At 41.1% G+C, this 24,564-nt stretch overlaps 1 protein-coding gene across 1 annotated transcript in view; it reads left to right on the top strand.

Annotated features, from left to right (window-relative positions):
• The first annotated feature begins 374 nt into the window (after positions 1 to 374).
• Positions 375 to 24,564, top strand: part of LOC117522916 (anoctamin-9-like) — a 150,324-nt gene continuing 126,134 nt past the window's right edge. The window contains 4 exon segments of the mRNA XM_034184343.1: positions 375 to 585; positions 10,130 to 10,195; positions 22,858 to 22,983; positions 23,096 to 23,235. Of these exon segments, the coding sequence (XP_034040234.1) occupies positions 565 to 585; positions 10,130 to 10,195; positions 22,858 to 22,983; positions 23,096 to 23,235 (353 nt within the window). The 5' untranslated portion in view covers positions 375 to 564.

Raw genomic sequence — 24,564 nt, forward strand, 5'->3', positions numbered from 1 at the left:
CCGCGGCCCCTGCACTGCTCACTCTGACCGTCCACCTAAAAAAAAAAAAAAAAAAAACAGCTTTAACACTCGCTGTTGTATTGGAGTTGTTGCTTTTTTTGTTTGTTTTGTTTTCACTCACTGTCGCTCTCAGTAACGGTGGTCTCACGCAGACCGTGGGCTGTCACGATCGGGTTCGTGGGATTTCCACGTGAAAACTTTTGAAGTCTGACCGAGCTGCAGCGGAAGTCGCAGTTCCCACATTTACCGCGGCCTTGAACGCCGCGCTACGTCGTTGTGACGTCACCGTCTTCAGGTAAGGACACGCCCTCACCCCCGCTCGTTTACCTGGAGAGAGAGAGAGAGAGAGAGAGAGAGAGAGAGAGAGAGAGAGAGAGAGAGGAACAAAACAAAAACCTCAAACCAAAAAAGCACGGTAATCTGCTGCTGCGCGAGCTTTGCGGAAGTGGAACCCAGCGTGCGCGGTGTTGTGTTTAATCCGGTGACCGGTTCCGACTCATATGGGCCTGCGGAGGATCACGTGTTTGTTTGTTGGACGGTGATTCGAACCGAACGTCACTCGTCATGTGTCATAGAACCCCAAAGGTAAGAAGGGCGGGGCTTCAAATGATAACTGATTTATTTGTCAGCGCGCGCGTATGTGTTCTCATAAGTATCGTTGTTTTGGCTGTTTGTCACACCAAATAATGAAGGTGATCCAGCACCAAGTGATCCATAGAACTGCAGCAGTTTGTGTTCTTGTTTTACTGAAACATTCACACACGGCCAGGTGTTCCGCACAAGTGTGTGTGTGTGTGTGTGTGTGTGTGTGTGTGTGGGATCATGGCTCTGCTTTGGTTCCTGATTGAGATAGAGAGACCATCCAGTTGGACCATTACAGCTTCAGAGCCTGAAAGACATTTATTGATTCCAGAATGGTTCAAACCCCACATTATGTACAGAGTACACGCTGCAACCACAACCAGGGTGTGCATGTGAGAAACCGTTTAAAATAGTCTGTGCAGCAGACCTGTTAGACCAGCAGTGAAACTCAGTCTGATAAACGGTGTGTTTGATATGACCTTCCTCTCAACCAGTTGGGTAATGTTTTCCACAAAAAAATGAAAAAAGTTTTCCCTTAACAGAGACCATTTACAGGGGCGCAGTCAGAGAGGAGAGTCAAAAGGGCCCTGCCCTCCCTAGTTAGAGTAAAGTAAAGATTTTTTAACAGCTAAAACATCATTCAGTCACTATTACTCCTAGTTTTACTAATATAATTAAGGCAAAGTCTTGGACCGAACATTGATGTAGGTTAATGTAAATTTTGAAGACTGCTCCGGATGTGAATTTCAACAAAATATTTATTGAACTGGGCGGGGACACCAGCAGGAAACATCGCCTAGAATAAAATATTCTTCATTCTGTATGTTATTTTCACGCTTGCACAAATATTCTGCATCAGATTCAAGGAAGATTCTTGATCAGTTTCGATGGAGTTGCAGACAGCCAACAGCGCTACTTACTTTGAAATCTGAGACGCGTCTTTGGTCTGTTGACTCAGTCACACATCCGGGCACTCTGTCTGTTAGGTCTTAGCAACTTGCTCAGCAATGCTGGCTGGTTTGAAAATAATCGAGCTTGGTGGATTGTTTAACTAGCAGACAGTTTAATGAGATGAAAGTTTTTTACATTTTAGCTACAAAGTCTTTGAATTTATTTATTTTTTAATTGCCCCAGTTCACTCGATTATTTTACAAACAAAATCATAAGTTTTACAAAAAGCTATGGCATTTAAACTACTGCCGGTTAATATTCATTCTAATCCAATTACATTTTTTCCGCAAATCTGATTGGTTAATCGTGTGAGATTTCAGACCATAAAATATTGTGTGGACGGTGGCAAAATATTCGACCGTTTCACATTTGATGTTGTACTCCACGCCCTGACTGCGCACGCTGCTACATAGGTCAATATGACACTGTCAGCTGAGAGCGAGAGCAGAGAGAACATAGAGAGGGCCAACTCCCACAAAATGACGTAATCTGGACGCCATTTTGATTGTGTGTAACTGGGGCAGCTTGGCTGCTGCAGTGGAGTGACGTTTTGTAAACAAAACTTCTCTTGAGTGTACTACAAGCTACTGTAATGCACTATTTGACTTTAGAACACAAGGAACTACTATTACAAATGTTTATTTAAAGAGCTGTTATGATTGTGGAATGTATAGAGTGGAAAATAAGGCGCTGTAAGTATATTATAACCTCGGCAGCCTGATCTCAACACAATGATCTTACTTGATGATGAATAGATCAGCTGAACATACCAGGTATAATTACCTGACACTTCACATGTCACATGGTGACATATATAGCTAACTATACAGTCTGTGGCATTGGCAAACCTAGCTGAGTCAGTGTTGGTGCATTTTAAAGGGATAGGCCTAGATAGGGCCAGATAGGCCTATTGATGGAACAAGAAAGCCTACTGGCCTAAGAATTGCCATTTAATATATCCTTCAATAAAGGTTTTATTCTGATCACACAAACGTGCTGACCATTGCAAAAGCTTAATACTAACTTTAACATTGGCTACGTTTACATGCCGTTAATATTCGGGATAAGGTCAATATTCCGGTTTCTGACTCATTAGGAATAACCTGTTTACATGCTTAAGCAGACAGTTACTCCTGTATACATGGTCATTGGTATCATTTGGAATATCCCCATCTACACAGCGACGCACGTCTTCCGCCGGTACTTGATTTGGTCCAGCATTCGTGCAAATCCTGCTTCACGTAACTTTTTGGCCACCTTCTTGTAAATGTCACTATCTTGGTACTTTCTACCATCAGTAAAAGACATTATATTCATGTCTTTCACGATACTAATGAAGTACTCAGTTTCCTCCTTGCTGCAAAAGTGTGGTGCTGTGCTGCTGCGTCTGGATTTCCCCATGCTTGTTTACCTCTGCTTCTGTGGTGTGCGGTGGGTTGCGCGCGCAGCATAAAAGTAGCTGCCGTACTCAAAAGACCAAGATTCCTTGCGGATAGGACATGCACAGAACACAAAATAATGTTCTTTTCTATGGGGATATTCCGATGCACGTTTATATGACTTGATATTCGGGTTAGAAAAGGAGTAACCCAGGGGTCATATTCGGGTTTTTAAAAACCGGAATATGAGCGTATTCGGGTTTTTGCGGGTGTTTACATGGCCGTGCGCAACCGGGTTATTGCTGATATTCTGGTTATGAAAGGGTTATTGGCTGCATGTAAACGTAGTCATTGAAAATGCCATAGACACGCTAATGTGATCCTGTTTTTAAGTTATAAAATACATCTATTAACTGTTTCAAAAGACCGTAACAGGTCGGTTTAACGTAAAAAAGGTAAATATTACTCAGACATATGCTCTTTACGGTTTTAGCAGCGGAAAATTAAGATTAAGCAAAATAAAACAATGACTCAACGAAGCAGTAGATTGAAGCACTGCTTCAATCTGCGAATCATGCTTCGATTGGTTCAAAGCAAAGCCGCGCTGCAGAAAAGCTGATTACAGACCCGCTGCAGGGTCTGTAATCAATGTAGAGAAATGATCATTTTCCTGACAAACACCCCCAAAAACAACGGCCACTCTGAAGGACCGATAAGGGAATCGTTAAGCAAAAAGGTTATTGATGTCAGTGGATCGAATCATTTCTTAACGATACCCGAAAGGAACTGGTTCTCGATACCCATCCCTTGTACTGAATAGCACTGATTAGTAGTCAATACTAAACAAGCACATGGCTCACCTCGTTTTGTCCTTTGGAAAGGAGTAGAATGCCACTTCCTTGGTTTGTTTTAGTGTACTTGGTGCAATTGATAGCCGAACACTCAGTTCTTTAGATCTTGATGTTTTTCTGATGTTGCTGGTATAATAGTTATGATCCATGGTCAAGAAAAATGCACATAAACAGAAACGTTGGTCTCTAATACGACTCTAGAGTGACACAAAGACCGCCCTTGTGCATCTGTAGCAACACCCAGTTACACACATTCGGTATAGCGGTTGGCGCTCAGCCAATTACAATGCAGCTTATAGAAAGTCGGCCCACTCTATGTTCCTTCTGGCGAGATAACATGGTGTAGCGTCAATGATGCCGAAATGGATTAATTTAAGTTACCATACGAAAGTATTGATGTGGATTCTGCTCATGGAGTTTCCAATTTGACATGAAGACACTGTTGCTATGGTAAGCTTTGATGAGCCGACCACACCCTTTGTCTGCGTAACATTTTTACCTAACTATATTATTATTATTATTATTATTATTATTATTATACAGATTAATAATAAATTAAGCTCTTTGCTAAATTCAAGGTTACGGTGTGTTATTTTGACATTAACTTCATAAAGAGTTTGATAGCTAGCCGTCATATTCATGAAATGCATATTCTGGCTGTGCCGATAAGGCAGACGGGCGGCAAAGCGAAATAGGAAGCTAACTGCAGTGAGTCTTAATTTCTCAGTCACCCTTTTTGGGGAGAATTAAAACTAAAATTCCACAGAAACCACAAGCCATTAAAATGGAATATGTCACTGGATCAGATAACATTCCTCTAATTTAGCAGTGGAAAATTATTTCTGCCTGAAGTGTTGCAGGTGGACTTTTTTGTTTGTTTTTAAACATGACGTTATGCAAGACTGCTTTGAGTTAATTTGAACACTGAGCTAAAAAAAAATGCAAGCAATTTATTTATTTATTTATTTTTTATGAGTGTTTCAAACTGCAGGAAGTAGAAAGACAGACAGGTTGTGCACATGGACACTGGAATAATGTGTCCACTGAGGCGTGCGCTACCATATAACAATGTAGTGCCTCAAGGTGGCTTCTCGTCAAAATGTCATACTGGTCCAGACCTGCAGGAGGCCCAGATTATCACCCAGGACAAAATAAGCTTTGGTCCGAAACATCCACCTGTGTACCCACACAGGTAGAAAAGTGACAGTGTCCACAGCTACTGAGCACGCTGGTGCCATTCCCTGTGTGGGGAAAATCCAAAGTGTGTGGAGCAACGGTGAAATGCTTTATCAGTGCGAGCACGGGCTCACGCCCACGCTAAGGTGTGCTGATAACCGGGCGAGTGAGTGCTGGGTTTATCAAGTGTATGCCACATCACATTACTGTGTAACCGTGCAAGAGGAAGAATAAAAGCTGGCTTGGAGATGGCTTCTGTTGCTGGGCGAGTCAGGACCTGTGTACAGTCAGAACGGCCACAACAACCAGCCAGGAAACATTAGTCAGCGGACCAGTGTTTCATGACTCATCTTGATTTTGACACACACAGTTACTGAACTTGTCACATGTCTTGTGCACTTTAGATCACTGAGTTATTCTCACCTGTAAGTCTCATAAAATATTTAATGTTGTGGGATAAATTAAATTCATCAGCTCAGTATTGAACAAATTATTAGTTCCATCCTTAACAAGAATTTAAAAACTGTTTTGAGTATTTGAAATGAAATTGAACATTTATGCAAAATGTATTTTGTTGAGTCAAGACCAGCAACAGTTAGTTAATTATTAATTATTTAATTAATTGCCAAATATTTTGGTAAATATTTTTAAACTTTTTATTTTAAAATTATCTAATTTTTACCTTCTTAAATGCAGTGGTCGGCACAGATCTGCTAATTATCGAACCTAATGTTTTTATTAGCAGATTAGCTTTCCAGATAACTTTGAAAACCATCAGCAGACCAATTAGCTTCTGATAAATTTAGTTCCGATAACTTTTAGACCGCTAACATTTTTGCAGGCATAGTGAATAAAGCTTAACAGTTGAAAACATTTGTAAAGTCTGAAATTAAAGATTTTAGTGTCTGCATGTTACATGTTTTGTAGCAGACAGACAGCCATGAATGGTAGAGCTCTATCCTCTGCAGGCAGAAGAGAACTGACTACCAGAGAGAACGGAAGAGAGAGGGGAAAAAAAGATCATTTATCTTCACACCATACAAACCTGCCGGCATATTGCTGGTATCTTGCACAGGCAGACAGTTTTAACTTATGGTTATAATTTTAAACAAACTAATTCCAGACAAGTTATTTAAATTAACGCCACACCTGTTGTTTTACAAAGTGAAAATATCAGCTATATGTTTTATATTTAAAGTAATGCACTAATTTCGACGGTTTTAGCTTTTAGACACACACATGGCAATGCATTATGGAAACATTAGTTTCCTGATGTCAGCAGTGGTTGGTTGGTCGATATAACCATATACTGAAATGTGTGGTGGGTTTTACAAATAAATCTGTATTTGTAAACATGTCTTTTTTTTTCATTAAAAAAATGTAAAAAAAAAAAAAAAAGGTAAATTGAAAACTGAAAATTCTGTTTGCTAAGTGATTCATCAGTTTTAGCGATTGTGTGGCAAATGCTGCCATCTACTGGCCAGTAGAAGCGTATAACTTCTTCTGGGGTGTCTGGGTATCTTGGTGGCTTTCCTCACTCTTCTCCTTCTTGCACAGTCACTCAGTTTTTGAGAACTGTCTACTCCACACAGATTTACCATAGAGTGCCACACTGTTTGTATTTCTTCATAACTAATGTAAATAAAGTCCAAGACATATTCAGTGACTTGGAAATGTTCATGTATCCATTTCCTGAGTTGTCTGAAGAAAACTGGCAATTATACTGATTATTTACAGGTATTATATCAAAGGGGCTGATTACTTATGCAACCCATCATCTTGGCTTTTATATTTTTAATTCATTTATATCAAATTGTAGAGATTTACTTTCAGTTTTAGTCTAAGGAAGGTAATTGTAGAAATTTTTATATTGAGAAGCCTGATTTACTTATTGTATTTGAAATGCCATAAACAAATTAAAATTCATGAAATACCAAGGGGCTGAATACTTTTGTAAGCCACTGTATTTTATGTCTTTTTGTAAAGCTGTGTGCAACATTTTTCCTATTTTTTCCATTGCTGCCTTTTAAATTTTGGCACTTTGTATCCTTTGTGTGTTGCATTTTTTAAAATTGTAAAATAACCATATTTTATGACAAAATAATTCAGTGCCAGGTTGAAAGTTGTTATTGGTGGAATTTATGGTTATGATTCAGTGGAAAATGAAGCAAATGAGAATCAACTATCAGAAAATAATAAGTAGATAAATGAAAAAAATCAACAGTTTAATTGAAAAAAAAAATGATAATGTTAGTTTCAGCCCCAGTTGAGTGAATGTGTGAACAAAGAGAATTATTTAAGCGGGTTCTCTCTGCGGTTGATAAACTCATGGCCACTGTATCAGTTTCAATTAGGGAAAATCACACATTGATTCAGAAAAATAAATGCAAATTTTAGACACTGAGATCCAAAACTGTGCCCGAATGGGTTTGTTCTTATTCCAGCACAGATGAAATATTTTCACAAAGTTTAGTAAAAATTCACTCAGCTGTTGTTGTTTTCTGTAATAACACGAACTTTAATTATTTCCTTGCTGATTCACACGGTGTGCTGAAGTCCCTAAACTGAGCACAAACATTTGTGTTTACCCATAAAGGGGTTGGGTTTATCCAATTCATTATTCATGGGCATGTTGTAGTCTGATCAGAAACTCAACCAATCAGAGAGGTCTGTGTCCTTCCTGTTAAGAGCCAATTTTTATAAGAATCAGACAGTTTACATGGGGCTGTGATAGTGACCAACTCAGATTTAGCTCAAACTTTGGTAACTGGATGCACCCACCACCAAACAAACATACACCAGAAATTTTGGCCAAATTCCATACGGTGACCTCACCAGGGGTCATCAAAGTTCACACCCAGAATGGCCTTAAACTGAAATTTGGTGAACAGGAAAGATTTGGACAGCTCTTACATGAAATGCATCCAATCCCCCAAAGTACTTTTGTGATTTAAGTATTATAGGAGGACAATAATCACTAATCTGGGTTGGGGGATTGAACACGTTGACTATAGGGGGCGCTTCAAGTTGACAAATTTTCAGAAATGCTCATATTTGTGAAGGCTATTACCCAATACACGTTTAATCCCCCAGCAAGATTTTTATTGTATTAGAAAGGGCAAGACCCTACCCTCTTTAAAACAACAAAAAAAAATCGGTGGGGGATTGTATGCGTTGGCCACCAGGCAGCGCCAAAGTGTTCAAATTTGTGTTTATCATACAACTTTGGCGCCCCCTGGTGGCCAACACATTTAATTAATTATCATAAACTTTGCATTTGTTTTTAGACTAAGCCTTCTTTTAGGAAATCAGTTGGAAAATCTATGGGGGACTTGAACGGGAATCGGCTATTTTTTTTTTTCCCACATGCTGACTTTAGAATTATTGGCCCTACATGAAGATGATAAAATGGTGAGTAGCAATCTTGAAAGCTTTATTTTGTGCCTAGGCCTAGCAAAATAGCCCAGATAGTGGCCATCATTGGTCTATATACTGGAAGAATTGCAACCTGTGAAATGCCAAAACATGTGCTGATTGGACATTACTAGTGTGGTTGGCTACAAATAGCTGCTTTGCAATGGACAGAGATCCCTGTCACTTGGCTGTGCTTCTGTGGATATTAACACAATACATGTTAATCTTCTGAAAAATGCAAAAAAAAAATTTTTTTGTTGTTTTAAAGAGGGTAAGTATTGCCCTTTCTAATACAATAAAAAATCTAGCTGGGGCATTAAACGCGTATTGAGTAATAGCCTTCACAAATATGAGTATTTCTGGAAATTCACCAACTTGAAGCGCCCCCTATAGTCAATGCATTCAATCCCCCAACCCAAATTAGTGATTATTTTGAAGAACTGTCCTCCTGTAATACATCGATCACAAATGTACTTTGGGGGATTGAATGCATTTCATGTAAGAGCTGTCTAAAACTTCCCTGTTCACCAAATTCCAGTTTTAGGCCATACTGGGTGTGAACTTTGAGGACCCCTGGCAAGGTCACCGTAGGGAATTTGACCAAAATTTTTGGTGTATGTTCGTTTGGTGGAGGGTGCATCCAGTTACCAAAGTTTCAGCAAAATATGATTTGGTCACTATCACAGCCTGCCTGACTCTTATAAAAATTGGCTCTTAAACTGGAGTGTGCCAGATGTACAGTGCTGTGTTATCAACAGAGAACTTCCAAGTGATAGGGTTTCTGAGGGGTTTGCAGATTATTACTAATCCGTTAGAGTGAGCTTTGGCCAGCTGCCACCAAAGCTCCCTGAAGTGAAGCAGTGCAGCAGTAAGGTGAAGTTTTATATTTTTAAACGAGTGTTTACCACATTTTCTGGAGTATAAGTCGCACCTTTTTCATGTAGTACCAGCTATTTAATTTGAGGTTTTTGCACATTGTTGTAGTGTACTTCTAATTATTTGAGTTTATTTTGTTTTGTGCTTTGATTCCTGTGATAGCCATACATAAAGTTGTTTTTGTTGTTGTTATTATGAATGAACACATGCTTTTAGCTATATAAGTTGCACCAGAGTAAAAGTCAGGGGAACTTATATTGATTTAAAAAAGCGACTTATCCTCTGAAAAATACCATATTTTTATTTCATGTCATCTCTTATTTCACAGAGAGAGAAAGTGAGAGAATGTTTCAAACATTCAGTTCAGTTTATTTATGTATATAACGCCAAATCACAATATAAGTCACCCCAAGGTGCTTCATAAGGATAAGTTCTAACCTTACCACACCACCCCTTTTTTTTCTAGCTATTCTTCACCTGCTCCCCACCTTCCCCTTTCACTGTGGCCACAGTATACTGTGGTGGCGATAAGTGCATGTCGGCAGCGTCATGTACAATGCGAACCTCCATATGTAAGGCGCATCTGAATGTTGCTCTCTTTATACAGCACAATATACTGCTGGACTCGAGACCAGGTTTTTGATGGTTTATGGGGCAAATGTTTTCGATGACATACTAACCACACCCACCAACTATATTTTGTGTTGAAAGAAAACGGGTAGCAGTTGTGAAAAGTTACGTTGGGTTACTGTTTGATCACAAAATCAACCATATCAGCCTTCATATCAGCAGTGTTGCACTTCTTGGAAGCTAAATGTGGTTGCAGACATTGAAAATCATTGCGGTTATGGGATGATGTCTGTTCAGTATATTTATTGCTGATTTTTGTTTGTTTGGCAGGAAAGCTTCGAGCTGTGGGGCAGGCCGAAGGATGGCTACACAACAGAGTCTTTGCTTGGCTCAACGGTAAAAACACGCCTGTTCCCCACTGCTTTCATCCACAGCCCTGTTCCCTTGAGATGTTGTAGCCACCTGCCATTGCCACTGAGCACTCTGCAGCAATTTCTGATCATAGCTTTGAAGGGATTCTGTTTCCTTTGTGTTGCCGAGTCTGCACAGTGGTGCATATAAACAATGTAGAATTTTCTTGAATGCTTCTTGCATTACTTTCAGGAATCTGATTTATAAATTGTATCCGTGGCACAGAGTGCAGTGCAAGCAGTGCACCTCCCCCTACAGATTAAAATATAACACAATGCTTAAATACCCTCGGCCGCATGAGCATTGTGTTCTTTATAATTTGCAGTTGTTCAGTTAATTATTAAGAAACTATTGTCTTACGTAGAGTATGTACAAGTTCAATAAAGCCTCTCTATCAATCAATCAATCAAAAATAATATTTACATTTTAACAGTGTCTGCAGGAGGCCTTGCGTGTGCGTGTACATGAACTTTTGACAAGAGCAGAAGTTGTGCAAATGAATGAATATTTAAAGGTCACCCTTTGTGCATTTGCTGGATGTATGAGACAAATTTAACTCCATAAGTGTTAGCTTCAGTTAGCGTGCATGCTAATTAATTAATTTAATTAATTCTTTTATATAGCACCAAATCACATCAAGATGCACATAGAACCTTTATTGTTTAACATACATAACAGTGCCTGTCTGTTTCATTGTTCCATGCAAGTGCTATGTTAAAGATGACCGGGAGATGTCAATATATTTAATTGCATCAAATGCTTTGAAACACTGAACCATTTTCAACACAATTGCTCTGTATTGATTCAATGGTTCAAAACACTTCAGTTTCTCCATCACTAATAATTAGCAATAAAATTCATCAGCAACCACTAATTTGTAGCGCATGTGCATGGATAGACTTACAATCATGAATACTTGCCCACCAGGACATTAAATAAGGTGTGACATGTCTTTTTAAATGACCTAGCCCCTAGATATCGCACGTCGGGCAACGTTTGCAGCTAGTTGAAGTCTGTAGCCTACTGTTTCAACACACAATTAGACTGATTAGGCTACGTCTGTGGTGACAAGGACCCAATTTTATTAGACAATAGATTATTCTATTTGTTAGGCTATTTTTCAGCTTACCTTGTCATTCAAAACTTTCTGTTGCACATCAGTGGCTGACTCAGAACCATAAGGTCCGAAATTATGCTCAAACTCTCTCTGAACTCTTAACACGCAGCTGAGGTATCAGGTGCACGGTTTTCAGTGAATCAACAATCAGAGAATACTGCAGTGAGAACATTGTCACTAGATGTTAACAGCTGTTTTTGGGTGTGAGCCTTAAACTCTTCTTCTTTCATTAAGAAACAATGCAATGGGTCTAATATAGTCTAGTCATCAACAGAAATTAACAGGAGAAAAATTTTTGCTTGTGTGTAAGACTGATGCTGAAACAGTAGGTGTCACATCAAATGCGGTGAGTGTGGCAACCCTGTTCTGTTCACGCTTTGCATTTATTGGAAACATGCTGAGGCAGTTCTACAGACTATTAGTATATACTATACTATTAGTAGATACTTCACATTAGGGCTGCACAGTTTCAAGGAAAGTCATATTGCAATTATTGTGGAAAATATTGGGATCTGCTGTGTGGTAAATGTACTTTTCCAAGTTAATCTGTGTCAGTTTAACTGAAACTGTCTTGGACTTTATTTGCATCAGTCATAAGGACTTAGAACCCGTCTGGTGAATCTGCCTGGAGGAGACCATTCACAAATACTGAGAACGAGACGGGGACTAGTGAGAGAAGTCACCAAGACACCCAGATACCTCTAAAGGAGATCTTTGCTTCTGTGATTGGAGAAACTGTCCATTGTGCTGTACTGCAAAAAGGGGTGTCTGAAAACAAGATAAAAAAACTAAATCTGAGGGAAATTATCTTGCTGCATGGTCAGATTATTTCAGTTGACAAGATGTCTTGAATTAAGATTGTTAAAGCTAGAAATAAGCATGTCGAACACTTAAAATAAGAAATTAATCCTTAAAACAAGATAAATTATCTAACACTTCTAAATCTAAAGGTTTTTTTTTTTGTTTTGTTTTATCTCGGGGAGAACCAAATAATTAGCAGCGTTGTATCATGGACAAACGTTCCAGCTCCTCTCCGTGGACAATGCCAGTCAGTCTCTCTGTAGCTCCTCTGGTTTTGTGTTAGTGCTGGTTTCACATTTCGTATAGACCATTTAATTTCTTCCAGCTCTGTCACAACGACTGACTCCACCTGTTTCATGTGTTGTGCATTTTCTGTTATCAAGTTGTATCACTTTGCGTTTTCTATCCTCACACTTTCACCTCTTCTCTGGTCGGCTCATGTGTTTTCCTTTTATTAATCATCTCTGTTGTTCCAGTTGCACCAAATTTCAACCACCGCTGACTGGGAACTACAAACATCTTTTGCCACACTCTGCGTTGGATTTCCTTACCGGGGGAGTTTTCCATTGTTCCAGTTGAGAACTCTCTTGTTGAGCCTCAGTGGAATATGGGTTTGACTACCAGTATATAGACCAGGTTTCGATTCCAGGTGTGTGTTTCATGCTTCCTTTCTGTGTTCTTGGACCAAACATTTCATCTTCATTGTCCCAGTCCACCCAGCTGGAAGTGGGTGCCGGCCTTGACTGCTGTCCCGTGCAGGGGGAATCATAGACTCTTATCCTCCTCATGCTACAGTATCCAGGGATGATGGGCCTTGGACCTGTATAGGACTGCTCCTTCTTCTTCTTCTTCTTGGTGGGGCCGTGTTTCCTTTCAGTCACCCAAGTCCAACAGCTCATTAAGATCTGGGCGTACTCTCTGCTAACTCACAGACTAGGCCAGGATCATCTGGCTAAGCTGTGCTCATACTTGAAACCACAAAGATGCCATTGTTTTCATTAGGTCTGCCACAGACCATTATTTTGATAATGGAGTAGTCGCCAATTATTTTTGTGATTAGTTGACTAAATTAGTTGATTAGTTGACCAAATTGAGAGAGAGAGAGACAGAGAGAGAGAGACTCTGACATTCTCAAAGGTTGTATCATGTTTCTTTTCCATCATTGTGGCGAAGTGAGATCGATTTCATGTCGGTCACCAACATGTTGAAGATTGCTTCAGTCAGGATATTTGCTTGCCGAGCTGTGCATGTTGTTGGCTTGGTAACAAAGCCGTCCATTGAAGAGGAACATATTATTTTTTTAGCACTGTAACATAGCGTTATAAAACATTAGCGTTATCACATCATCTGTTCAAATATGACATCTCTGTTATAACATTACAGCAAACTCATAATGTGTGCTAAGGCTAATGAAATCGTCATCGTTAATATAAATAAGTCGCTCACTATAGATGTTAATGTTAGCAGCTAACTAGCCAGTTATCTTTGAGACGACTGTCCCTCTTCATCAGCATCAGCCACAACGTGCTTCCTTCTCAGATGCTTCTGCATCGCTGTTGTACTAATGTGGAAGGCAAGTTCTGCCTTTAATTTGGTTAAAACATTTGAGCTTTGTTGATGGCGAGCCATGATACAGTTTGGGCATAACGTTTCTGGTGACATCACGGCTGACCCAGTGTCGCCAACCGAACGGTCTCCCCTAAAAATCGGTCTTCTTTTTGAATCTGCGCATGTGTCATTAGCCGTGGTTCATGGATTAAAATCTGGTTTCTGCTTAAAACTGCACTCCAGTCATCATCTATCTCAGCGACAGATATCTGAAGCTTTTGTGCAACAATCATTTCCACATGAATTCAGCATTCTTTCATTAGAAAAAGCCGCGGAAGCGATCAGAGCACTGCGGCTAAACGAGCTGGTAGCTGATCCATTCACTGCGCATTGGCCATTTCAAAGCGTCACGGAATTTAGCAGAGTTTCTGCTTAAAACGGTCTAGTTTCTGGTTAAAACTGACTTTAGAATGATTCAAGAAGTTTTACCTTGTCATCTGATGGTCAATAATCCCATTAATCCATTTGATTGCTTTGGGTGAAGAAACTGTCTTAGACAAGTGACAGAGCTCCGAAATGACGCATGCGCAGATGCAAAAGGTGGACCGATTTTAGGAGCGGACCATTCGGTCTGCAACACTGGATTGCCACTACTGCGCATGAGCGCCAAGGACAGAAAGGCAGCGGAAGATAGAGCGCCAGCTTTGAGAAAAAATAAAGGATGATGCTGATTATTAATTTGGTCGCCGATTATTTTGATAGTCGACATAATGATGACTAGTCAGCTAATCGTGGCAGCCCTAGTTTCACTTGTGGGTTTTTTTTCCCAGCCTCGTTGAACTCATCTGCCTCAGGGTTCTCATTCCATACATTTTTGTGATCCTGTGCCTGAGCTTGTATCATCTGCTCTGGTTATGCGAGTCTGCCAGGTTCTTTTAGTAGTTTCAGTTGTAAATAAATTCTTACTTTGTTCCTGACTACAGCCTTTGAGCATCTGGCTTCTGAAGTCTGGTTTAATCCTTGTCAGATCTTGGAACTGAGCTCCTGGATGTGGGTGACATCCTCACACTGAACTGGTGTTATTTAACTCTCTAACTTGACACGTGCTAAAACCAACTACACCACTATTTAAAGGAAGCAGGTTCTGAGGATGACCTGCTTTATTTTAATGACTCACACAAAGTGCAGTGTTGTGTTTCTGTTTCTTACGCATGCCCTTACAGGGCGCGGCAGAACCTGTCATCGTTTGACAATGACAATAAATATCTTGAGTCAGGCTTCTTGATGTTATGATAAGGGCAAGTCCCTTCAGCTGCTTTTTTGTTTTGACACTGGGTCACTACAGCAGATCCAAGGTAGATCTGCATGTTAAATTGGCACACATTTTACACCAGATGCCTTTCCTGATGCAGCTCTACATTACATGGAGAAATATGGCAGGGGGTGGGGTTTGAACCGGGAATCTTCCGTACTGACACCAGGGGCACTAACCACTTGGCCTCCAAATAAACGTACGTATTTATTTCACCTTTTCATTGGACTGTGTGACCTAACGGTGAACCAGTGCAGAATTTTTCTGCAGTTTACAAGGTGCATTATTCTCATACATAGCCATTGCTCTGCATCTGTTTTTGCTTATGCTGGTTCTCTTTCTCCCAGCACCAACAAACTGAATTGACCACAAGGCATCCTGTTGTTACAGCATGTCCAGACTTGAATGGTTTGAAACAAAAATATAAATTGTTGTGGAAACATAATTAATATGCATAACAACCTGTATTTTGATTTAATTAAAAAAAAAGGTTTACAAACTCTAATCTCACACTCCAGTCTTGAAGGAAACATGTCACCTTGCATCAGAACACAGAGTGCACAGACGTTTTTTAGTCTGCAGTACAGTGAACAGTTTTTATCTTACCATTAAAGGAACTGCATGTGCTACATCTCAGTGTGGAATCTCCTCAGGACAATAATCTTCCATTCATTCAGGCATTTGTGTGTCAGGTTTGCATCAAAGCCCAACTGCATCCAACAGAGCATGGACCGATGGAGGCTAATAAAGACAACAGTGGGTTCACGACATGTTTATACAAGTCTCGCAGCAATTGACCTGTGATGTGACGTGAGATACAGATCAGCTTTCATCTCTGCTGCCTTCTTTCAAGGCTGTTTCAGAATCTGCAGTCAGCCACTAATGCAAAGACTAACATTCGTTACTTGTTCCCAATTTCCTCCACAATCATACCGCTGTGCTGCAGAGGTCACACAGTTTCAGATTATCTAAAGTCGCCGGTTATGTCGTCAGTCAAGCCAATGTAACCAATCATGACAGAAATCTTTATTTGAAATTATGGTAACTGGTTAAAAAAAAAAAATAAAAAGGGCAGCACAGTGGCTTAGTGGTTAGCACTGTTGCCTCACAGCAAGAAGGTCATGGGTTCAATTCCCACCTGTGGCCTCTCTGTGTGGAGTTTGCATGTTCTCCCTGTGTTTGTGTGGGTTCTGTCCTGGTGCTCTGGCTTCCTCCCACATCCAAAGACATGCAGTTAGGTGGATTAGAAAATTTGAATTGCCCGTAGGTGTGCGTGCGGGTGTGAATGTGTTTGTCTGTCTATATGAGGCTCTGCGACAGACTGGTGTCCTGTGCAGGGTGTACCCCGCCTCTGCCTGACTGCTGGGATAGGTTCCAGACCCCGCAACCCTTAACCCTTTATCTACGGTGATGGCGCCCACGCCATATTGTCCATATGCATTTTTTTTTTACCGTAACTCCGCCATAGTTTGTCCAATCCGAATGATTCAAAGTGCATTGTTAAGCTAACACCAAGGGCTTTCCAATGATATATGGTGTATTACAGTAAACATAAGCCTGTGACGTCATAACGCAGAGGAAAAACACGGAAGTTTCACACTAGTGCACCACTGATTCTCATTACTGTAAATTCTCATGTAAGCCCTCAATCTGAAAAATTTCAACACTGACAGCAAGCCAAGAACCCGTGCTTTTCAACAGTATGCTATATGTTGCATATATTACGGTAAAGTGTGTTCGTGACTTTTGAAACAAGGGAAAAGTATGAAAAAGAGTGCAAAAGTGACAGAAAAGTACAGAGACAGACAGCAAACATCAATCAATCAATCAATCAATCAATGCAAACATCAATCAATCAATCAATCAATTTTATTTATATAGCGCCAAATCACAACAAACAATTGCCCCAAGGTGCTTTATATTGTAAGGCAAGGCCATACAATAATTACGTAAAAACCCCAATGGTCAAAACGACCCCCTGTGAGCAAGCACTTGGTGACAGTGGGAAGGAAAAACTCCCTTTTAACAGGAAGAAACCTCCAGCACAACCAGGCTCAGGAAGGGGCAGTCTTCTGCTGGGACTGGTTGGGGCTGAGGGAGAGAACCAGGAAAAAGACATGCTGTGGAAGAGAGCAGAGATCAATCACTAATGATTAAATGCAGAGTGGTGCATACAGAGCAAAAGGAGAAAGAAACACTCAGTGCATCATGGGAACCCCCCAGCAGTCTAAGTCTATAGCAGCATAACTAAGGGATGGTTCAGGGTCACCTGATCCAGCCCTAACTATAAGTTTTAGCAAAAAGGAAAGTTTTAAGCCTAATCTTAAAAGTAGAGAGGGTGTCTGATCTGAATTGGGAGCTGGTTCCAAAGGAGAGGAGCCTGAAAGCTGAAGGCTCTGCCTCCCATTCTACTCTTACAAACCCTAGGAACTACAAGTAAGCCTGCAGTCTGAGAGCGAAGCGCTCTATTGGGGTGATATGGTACTATGAGGTCCCTAAGATAAGATGGGACCTGATTATTCAAAACCTTATAAGTAAGAAGAAGAATTTTAAATTCTATTCTAGAATTAACAGGAAGCCAATGAAGAGAGGTCAATATGGGTGAGATATGCTCTCTCCTTCTAGTCCCCGTTAGTACTCTAGCTGCAGCATTTTGAATTAACTGAAGGCTTTTCAGGGAACTTTTAGGACAACCTGATAATAGTGAATTACAATAGTCCAGCCTAGAGGAAATAAATGCATGAATTAGTTTTTCAGCATCACTCAGAGACAAGACCTTTCTAATTTTAGAGATATTGCGCAAATGCAAAAAAGCAGTCCTACATATTTGTTTAATATGCGCATTGAATGACATATCCTGATCAAAAATGACTCCAAGATTTCTCACAGTATTACTAGAGGTCAGGGTAATGCCATCCAGAGTAAGGATCTGGTTAGACAACATGTTTCTAAGATTTGTGGGGCCAAGTACAATAACTTCAGTTTTATCTGAGTTTAAAAGCAGGAAATTAGAGGTCATCCATGTCTTTATGTCTGTAAGACAATCCTGCAGTTTAGCTAATTGGTGTGTGTCCTCTGGCTTCATGGATAGATAAAGCTGGGTATCATCTGCATAACAATGAAAATTTAAGCAATGCCGTCTAATAATACTGCCTAAGGGAAGCATGTATAAAGTGAATAAAATTGGTCCTAGCACAGAACCTTGTGGAACTCCATAATTAACCTTAGTCTGTGAAGAAGATTCCCCATTTACATGAACAAATTGTAATCTATTAGATAAATATGAATCAAACCACCGCAGCGCAGTGCCTTTAATACCTATGGCATGCTCTAATCTCTGTAATAAAATTTTATGGTCAACAGTATCGAAATCAGCACTGAGGTCTAACAGAACAAGCACAGAGATGAGTCCACTGTCTGAGGCCATAAGATCATTTGTAACCTTCACTAATGCTGTTTCTGTACTATGATGAATTCTAAAACCTGACTGAAACTCTTCAAATAGACCATTCCTCTGCAGATGATCAGTTAGCTTTCAAGAATTTTTGAGAGAAAAGGAAGGTTGGAGATTGGCCTATAATTAGCTAAGATAGCTGGGTCAAGTGATGGCTTTTTAAGTAATCGTTTAATTACTGCCACCTTAAAAGCCTGTGGTACATAGCCAACTAATAAAGATAGTTTGATCATATTTAAGATCGAAGCATTAAATAATGGTAGGGCTTCCTTGAGCAGCCTGGTAGGAATGGGGTCTAATAGACATGTTGATGGTTTGGATGAAGTAACTAATGAAAATAACTCAGACAGAACAATCGGAGAGAAAGAGTCTAACCAAATACCGGCATCACTGAAAGCAGCCAAAGATAACGATACGTCTTTGGGATGGTTATGAGTAATTTTTTCTCTAATAGTTAAAATTTTATTAGCAAAGAAAGTCATGAAGTCATTACTAGTTAAAGTTAAAGGAATACTCGGCTCAGTAGAGCGCTGACTCTTTGTCAGCCTGGCTACAGTGCTGAGAAGAAACCTGGGGTTGTTCTTATTTTCTTCAATTGGTGATGAGTAGTAAGATGTCCTAGCTTTACGGAGGGCTTTTTTATAGAGCAACAGACTCTTTTTCCAGGCTAAGTGAAGATCTTCTAAATTACTGAGACGCCATTTCCTCTCCAACTTACGGATTCAGGCTCCTCTCCTGTGGAACCAGCTCCCAATTCGGATTAGGGAGACAGACACCCTCTCTACTTTTAAGATTAAGCTTAAAACTTTCCTTTTTTCTAAAGCTTATAGTTAGGGCTGGATCGGGTGACCCTGAACCATCCCTTAGTTATGCTGCTGTCGACTTAGACTGCTGGGGGGTTCCCATGATGCACTGAGTGGTTCTTTTTATTCACCTCTTTTTGCTCTGTATGCACCACTCTGCATTTAATCATTAGTGATTGATCTCTGCTCTCTTCCACAGCATGTTTTTTTCCTGATTCTCTCCCCTCAGCCCCAACCAGTCCCTGTAGAAGACTGCCCCTCCCTGAGCCTGCTTCTGCTGGAGGTTTCTTCCTGTTAAAAGGGAGTTTTTCCTTCCCACTGTCGCCAAGTGCTTGCTCATAGGGGGTCATTTTGACCGTTGGGTTTTTCTGTAATTATTGTATGGCTTTTGCCTTACAATATAAAGTGCCTTGGGGCAACTGTTTGTTGTGATTTGGTGCTATATAAATAAAATTGATTTGATTTGATTTGATTGAAGAGGAACAATGCGGGTTCCGTCCTGGTCGTGGAACAACCGACTGGCCCTCACAAGGATCCTGGAGGGTATGCCCATCCGCTTTACATTTGTTTTGTGGACTTGGAGAACGCGTATGATCGGGTACCCCGGGAGATACTGTGGGAGGTGCTGCGGGAGCATGGAGTGAGGGGGTCCCTTCTCGGGGCCAACCAATCTCTGTACTCATAAAGCTAGAGCTGTGCTCGGCAGTAAGTCGGACTTGTTTGCCCCCTAGGTGCCTCCCTAGGTATGTTCTAGGCATGTCCATCTGGGAGAAGACCCCGGGGAACACCCAGGACTAGTTGGAGAGATTATGTCTCCACACTGGCCTGGGAACTCCTCGGGATCCACCAGTCAGAGATGGTCAATGTGCCCTGGGAAAGGGAAGTCTGGGGTCCTCTGCTGGAGCTGTTGCCCCCGTGACCCGATCCCAGCAGTTGAAGATGAATGAGTGAGTGGAAACCATGGCCCTGTGGTGTCAGATTTTATCATCTGGTTTAATTTGTCCTTTTTAGACATCAATGTGAACAAGACCAAAGAGATGATAATTGATTTTAGGTAAGAACAGGATGCCATCTCCCCTGTAGTTATTAATGGTCTGGCTGTGGAAATTGTACAGAATTGTAAATATCTTGGGACATTGATTGACAGTAGACTTACCATTGAGCATCAGATTCACCAGGCATGTAAGAAAGCTCACCAGTGCATGTATTTTTATCGTAAACTCAGGCATTTTAATGTGGACAGCACTTCAATGAAGATGTTTTACTGAATCGATTCTTACCTTTTCTTTTATTTGCTGGTATGGTTTCTAACTTTAAAAACAAAAACACTGTTGTGAAAGTGTAGGAACACGGACCCACAACTGGGGGCGCAAATGAACGGACAATGGAGGAAGTCAAATAACAACACTTTACTGTTGTGAATATGCACAACAAACACAACGGATCACACAATAGACAGAGAAGTCAATTCACAAGAATGTGTCACGTGGGCAGGCTCGAAGGTAAGAGACGTCTGTCCAAAGTAGAACCGGAACCACACGATTTCCTCCGCCACCGAACCCCGGGAATACTGGAGCCGCCAAGTCCCGAACTCCCAGGTGGCCACTGCCTCCGCGTGTCAGATCTGGTACTGCTGGCGAGGAACAAAAACAGTTAAATGTGGGTGCGTTTGCACCCAGTAATCCGTAAGGCGGGGAAAACCACCTCCACCTCTCGTAAAGGGTTACTGTCAAAAAACACAGTCAGCTGAGTACGGTACCTTCTAGGTAGAGCGATATCTCGGCAAAGAGGTGGAGATGTCGTCTTGCTGATATACCACTGAAGATCAGATGATTGGTGACAGCTGTCGTAGGTGATAAGTGACAGCTGTCACCCCGGCTGCTCCTGTGAGGCAGCAGCGCCCTCTGGTGCCTGCAGCCCGCACTCCAGGCAGGGCGCCCTCTGGTGGTGGTGGGACAGCAGTACCTCCTCTTCAGCGGCCCACACAACAAAAACATCTGCATCATATTATAAATGAGTGTAGCAAGATTGCCGGTGGTTCCTTAAATGACCTGCCATCCACACATAAAAACAGAGGCATTAAGAAGTCGTGGTCGATCCCAGATGATCCCAGTCACCCCTCCCACCCAGAGTTCAAACTGCTTCTGTCTGGTTTTAGATTTATGTCCAATAGATGGAAGACTAATAGATATCAGAACTCTTTTATACCCACTGTTGTTTTTAAACACTGCTACATGAATGTTTTTAACTAGTTCTACTTATTATCTCCACTGTCCGGTGAGTTTTCATGTCATATTTAAGTGTATGAATGTGTTCTCTCTGCTGGCTGCACAACAAATTGCCCCATTGGGGATGATAAAGGTACCGTGATATTGTCCACTGTTAGTAAATCAGCATTCACATTTTTTTAATGCAAGTGCTTATGGTGTGCACATTTTAACACAGGTAAACCTTTAGTAAATCAGATCCATAAGGTTTCAAAAGGACTTCCCGTGAAAAGGTTTTGGTAATGTGAGTACATGATTGCTAATGTTATCAAATGCTGAAAATGGGCATTGGGGGCACAGTGTTGTGAAAGTGTAGGAACACGGACCACAACAGGGCAATGGAGAAGCCAAAACAGTAACAATTTAATGTTATGACGTGCACAATGGAATACAGACAAAACAGATTTGGAAAAACAGTCAATTATACGTGGAGTATGGGCAGGCTCGAGGATAGGAGACGTCCATCCAGAAATGAGCCGGATCCCACACGGCTTCCACCACCAACGAATCTGAAGAACACCGGAGCCGCCAAGTCCTGGGTCCCCAGGTGGCCACCATCTCCAGCTGTCAGACCTGGTACTGCTGGCAGAGAGAACAGAAACAGTGCAGATGAGTGTGAGTTCGCACACTCAGTAATCCCTCAGTCTGTGTTCCTTAAGGAGGGAGAACCTCCACCTCCAATAACACACTCGTGCAGCTCCTGTGTAATCACTTATCTGGTTGGGGTGTGAGGCGAAGCCGTCGCAATCCACACCAAACGCCAATACAGCAGACAAGGAAAACCGCCACAGGTAAAGGGCTGCAAAAGAGATCAGACTTTTACTCGGTTTAGATTCAGCGGAGAAATTACCTTTATGGTAGCTGATTTCTCGGCGGGGAGGTGGAGTTGCAGTCCGGCCTTTATGGTGATGGTGATGAGTAGTGGATGAGTGACAGCTGGTGCTGATGATGAGTGACAGCTGTCACTCCCGGTCGCTCCGACGCCCTCTCGTGCTTGAAGCCCGCACTTCAAGCAGGGCGCCATCTTGTGGTGGTGGGCCAGCAGTACCTCCTCTTCAGCGGCCCACACAACACACAGGTTGGTGATGGGTCAGCTGAATGTCTATTGAAACTATCGTGAAGGTAAATGATTGCTGATGTTTCTACGTGCACACTTCATGTGCCTTCAGTCTTGTGGTTTCAGTCTCGGTTTTTAAAGGTCTTAAAGACCTTCACGCCACAGTGAACTACTGGTACAGTTTGAAAGAATGAAAACCTGGATCCTCTCTGTGGGTTTTGAGAGCACTGTTTTCATTTTTTTTGTTGTTGTTGTTTAAGTTAACTAGACGTTTTTGTCTTTCAACAGGTCACCCAGCGGACGTTTGACTATATTCTGGTGGCCCACAACATCGGTGAGGATGTGGACTACCAGAAGGCTCAGAGGCGAAAAGACTTTATTCAACAACTGAAAAAGAAGAACGTCCGCGTCACTGTGAGTGCCGTGCACGTTATCACAATTTCATCTGAAACCCATGCTGTGACACATCTTTTTTCATTATTGATTCAAATGATTTGTGTTCATGAATTTGTTTTTATTACTTTAGAAAATCATCCATGATGACAAGATTTTTTTTGGACTTCGTGCCCCAAAAGAAATGTTTGAAGATTACCAGTACCTGTTGAAAGTCTCAGACTCCTGCAACTGGTGTGGAGATTTAAGAGGCAGTATGCTGCAGTCGACACGGTACGACACACGCGCACACACTTCAGCCTGCATTGTTTCTCAAACCAGTAGAAGTTGTTTTTAGGCAGGTGACACTGTGTATCAAGTGAAGCAGCTTCTTGTGTCACCACATATTTTTGTACAGCCACAAATGCAGCATCTGTAAGTTTATATTTGGCAACAAGTAGCCGACTGCTACTTTACCTTTAGCCACTAATCTCATCTTAATAATTTGGATTTCAAAATAATACTCCATGAATGCTGAGTTATTTTGGAAACCTTTGAATAATTTAAAGTAGGGCTCTTGTTGGTGAAGAAAGGCTGACTGTCCTTGACTTTGCGGACGATGCTGTAGTCTTTTCAGAATCAATGGAGACTCTTTATTGCAGTGCTTGAGAAGTTGATTGTCTGGCCTTCAGAAGTATATCTGGATGTGGTGAAAGTGTTGAACTTTAGAGACATTCACTTATCTCAGCAGAGACATATCTGTCTCTGGTTCCTCAACTTTTGAGACTGAAAGATGCTTAGGAAGATCTAAAGGAATCATGAGGTAACTGGACTCAGGTGTTTGGTGATACTGATATCTGCAGGAGAACAGAGGTCCAAGTCTTTTGGGTTCCTGGTGCTTTGTGTCTTGCTGTATGGTTGCGAGACTTTTATGCTAACTAGTGACCTAAGGTGACAACTGGATGTCTTTGGTCTCTTTGGAGGATCCTTCGGTGCCACTGGAATGACTTTGTATCAAATGAAAGGTGACTTGGAGAGACTAAGATGACGAGTATCACTGGACGGCAGTGATGCTGGTAATGCGTTACTCTAATCTAACCCCTTTTTTTTTAGTAATGAGTAATCTAACACGTTAATCTTTCCAAATCAGTAATCAGATGAAAATTACTTCTCCAAGTCACTGTGCGTTACTATTATTTTTGCATTGTGGGTCGATAGCAGCATTAAACTTGGTCTGTGGGAAGGAGGTCGGGCTTCGACTGAATTGCCCTCTTTCAGTGAGCTGTGAGCTTTTCATCCACGGTTTTCTGCAACAGACTCGTCCTCACCTCTTAAAGTGCGGTGACAACAGCACACCTGCACTGAGCTTTACAAAGACATTTTTATGCTTTTTTCTCCTTTATTTAGAATTCTGAGCTGAGCCGCTCCGTATCCGCTCATTAAAAACAGCTGATCCTCTGCGACGTGTCAACAACTAACACTATTTTTCACTCAAATGCACCTAAACTCTCTTTCTGAGGACCACATGATGTGAAAACGCAATAAAACTTTATCTGTAATCTGGTCATGTTTCTGCATAAATAAATGTTATCCATTCCTTCATTTCTAAACAATGTAGGTTAG

The sequence above is a fragment of the Thalassophryne amazonica genome, chromosome 2 (assembly GCF_902500255.1).
Source record: "Thalassophryne amazonica chromosome 2, fThaAma1.1, whole genome shotgun sequence".
In the NCBI taxonomy this organism is placed as follows: domain Eukaryota; kingdom Metazoa; phylum Chordata; class Actinopteri; order Batrachoidiformes; family Batrachoididae; genus Thalassophryne; species Thalassophryne amazonica.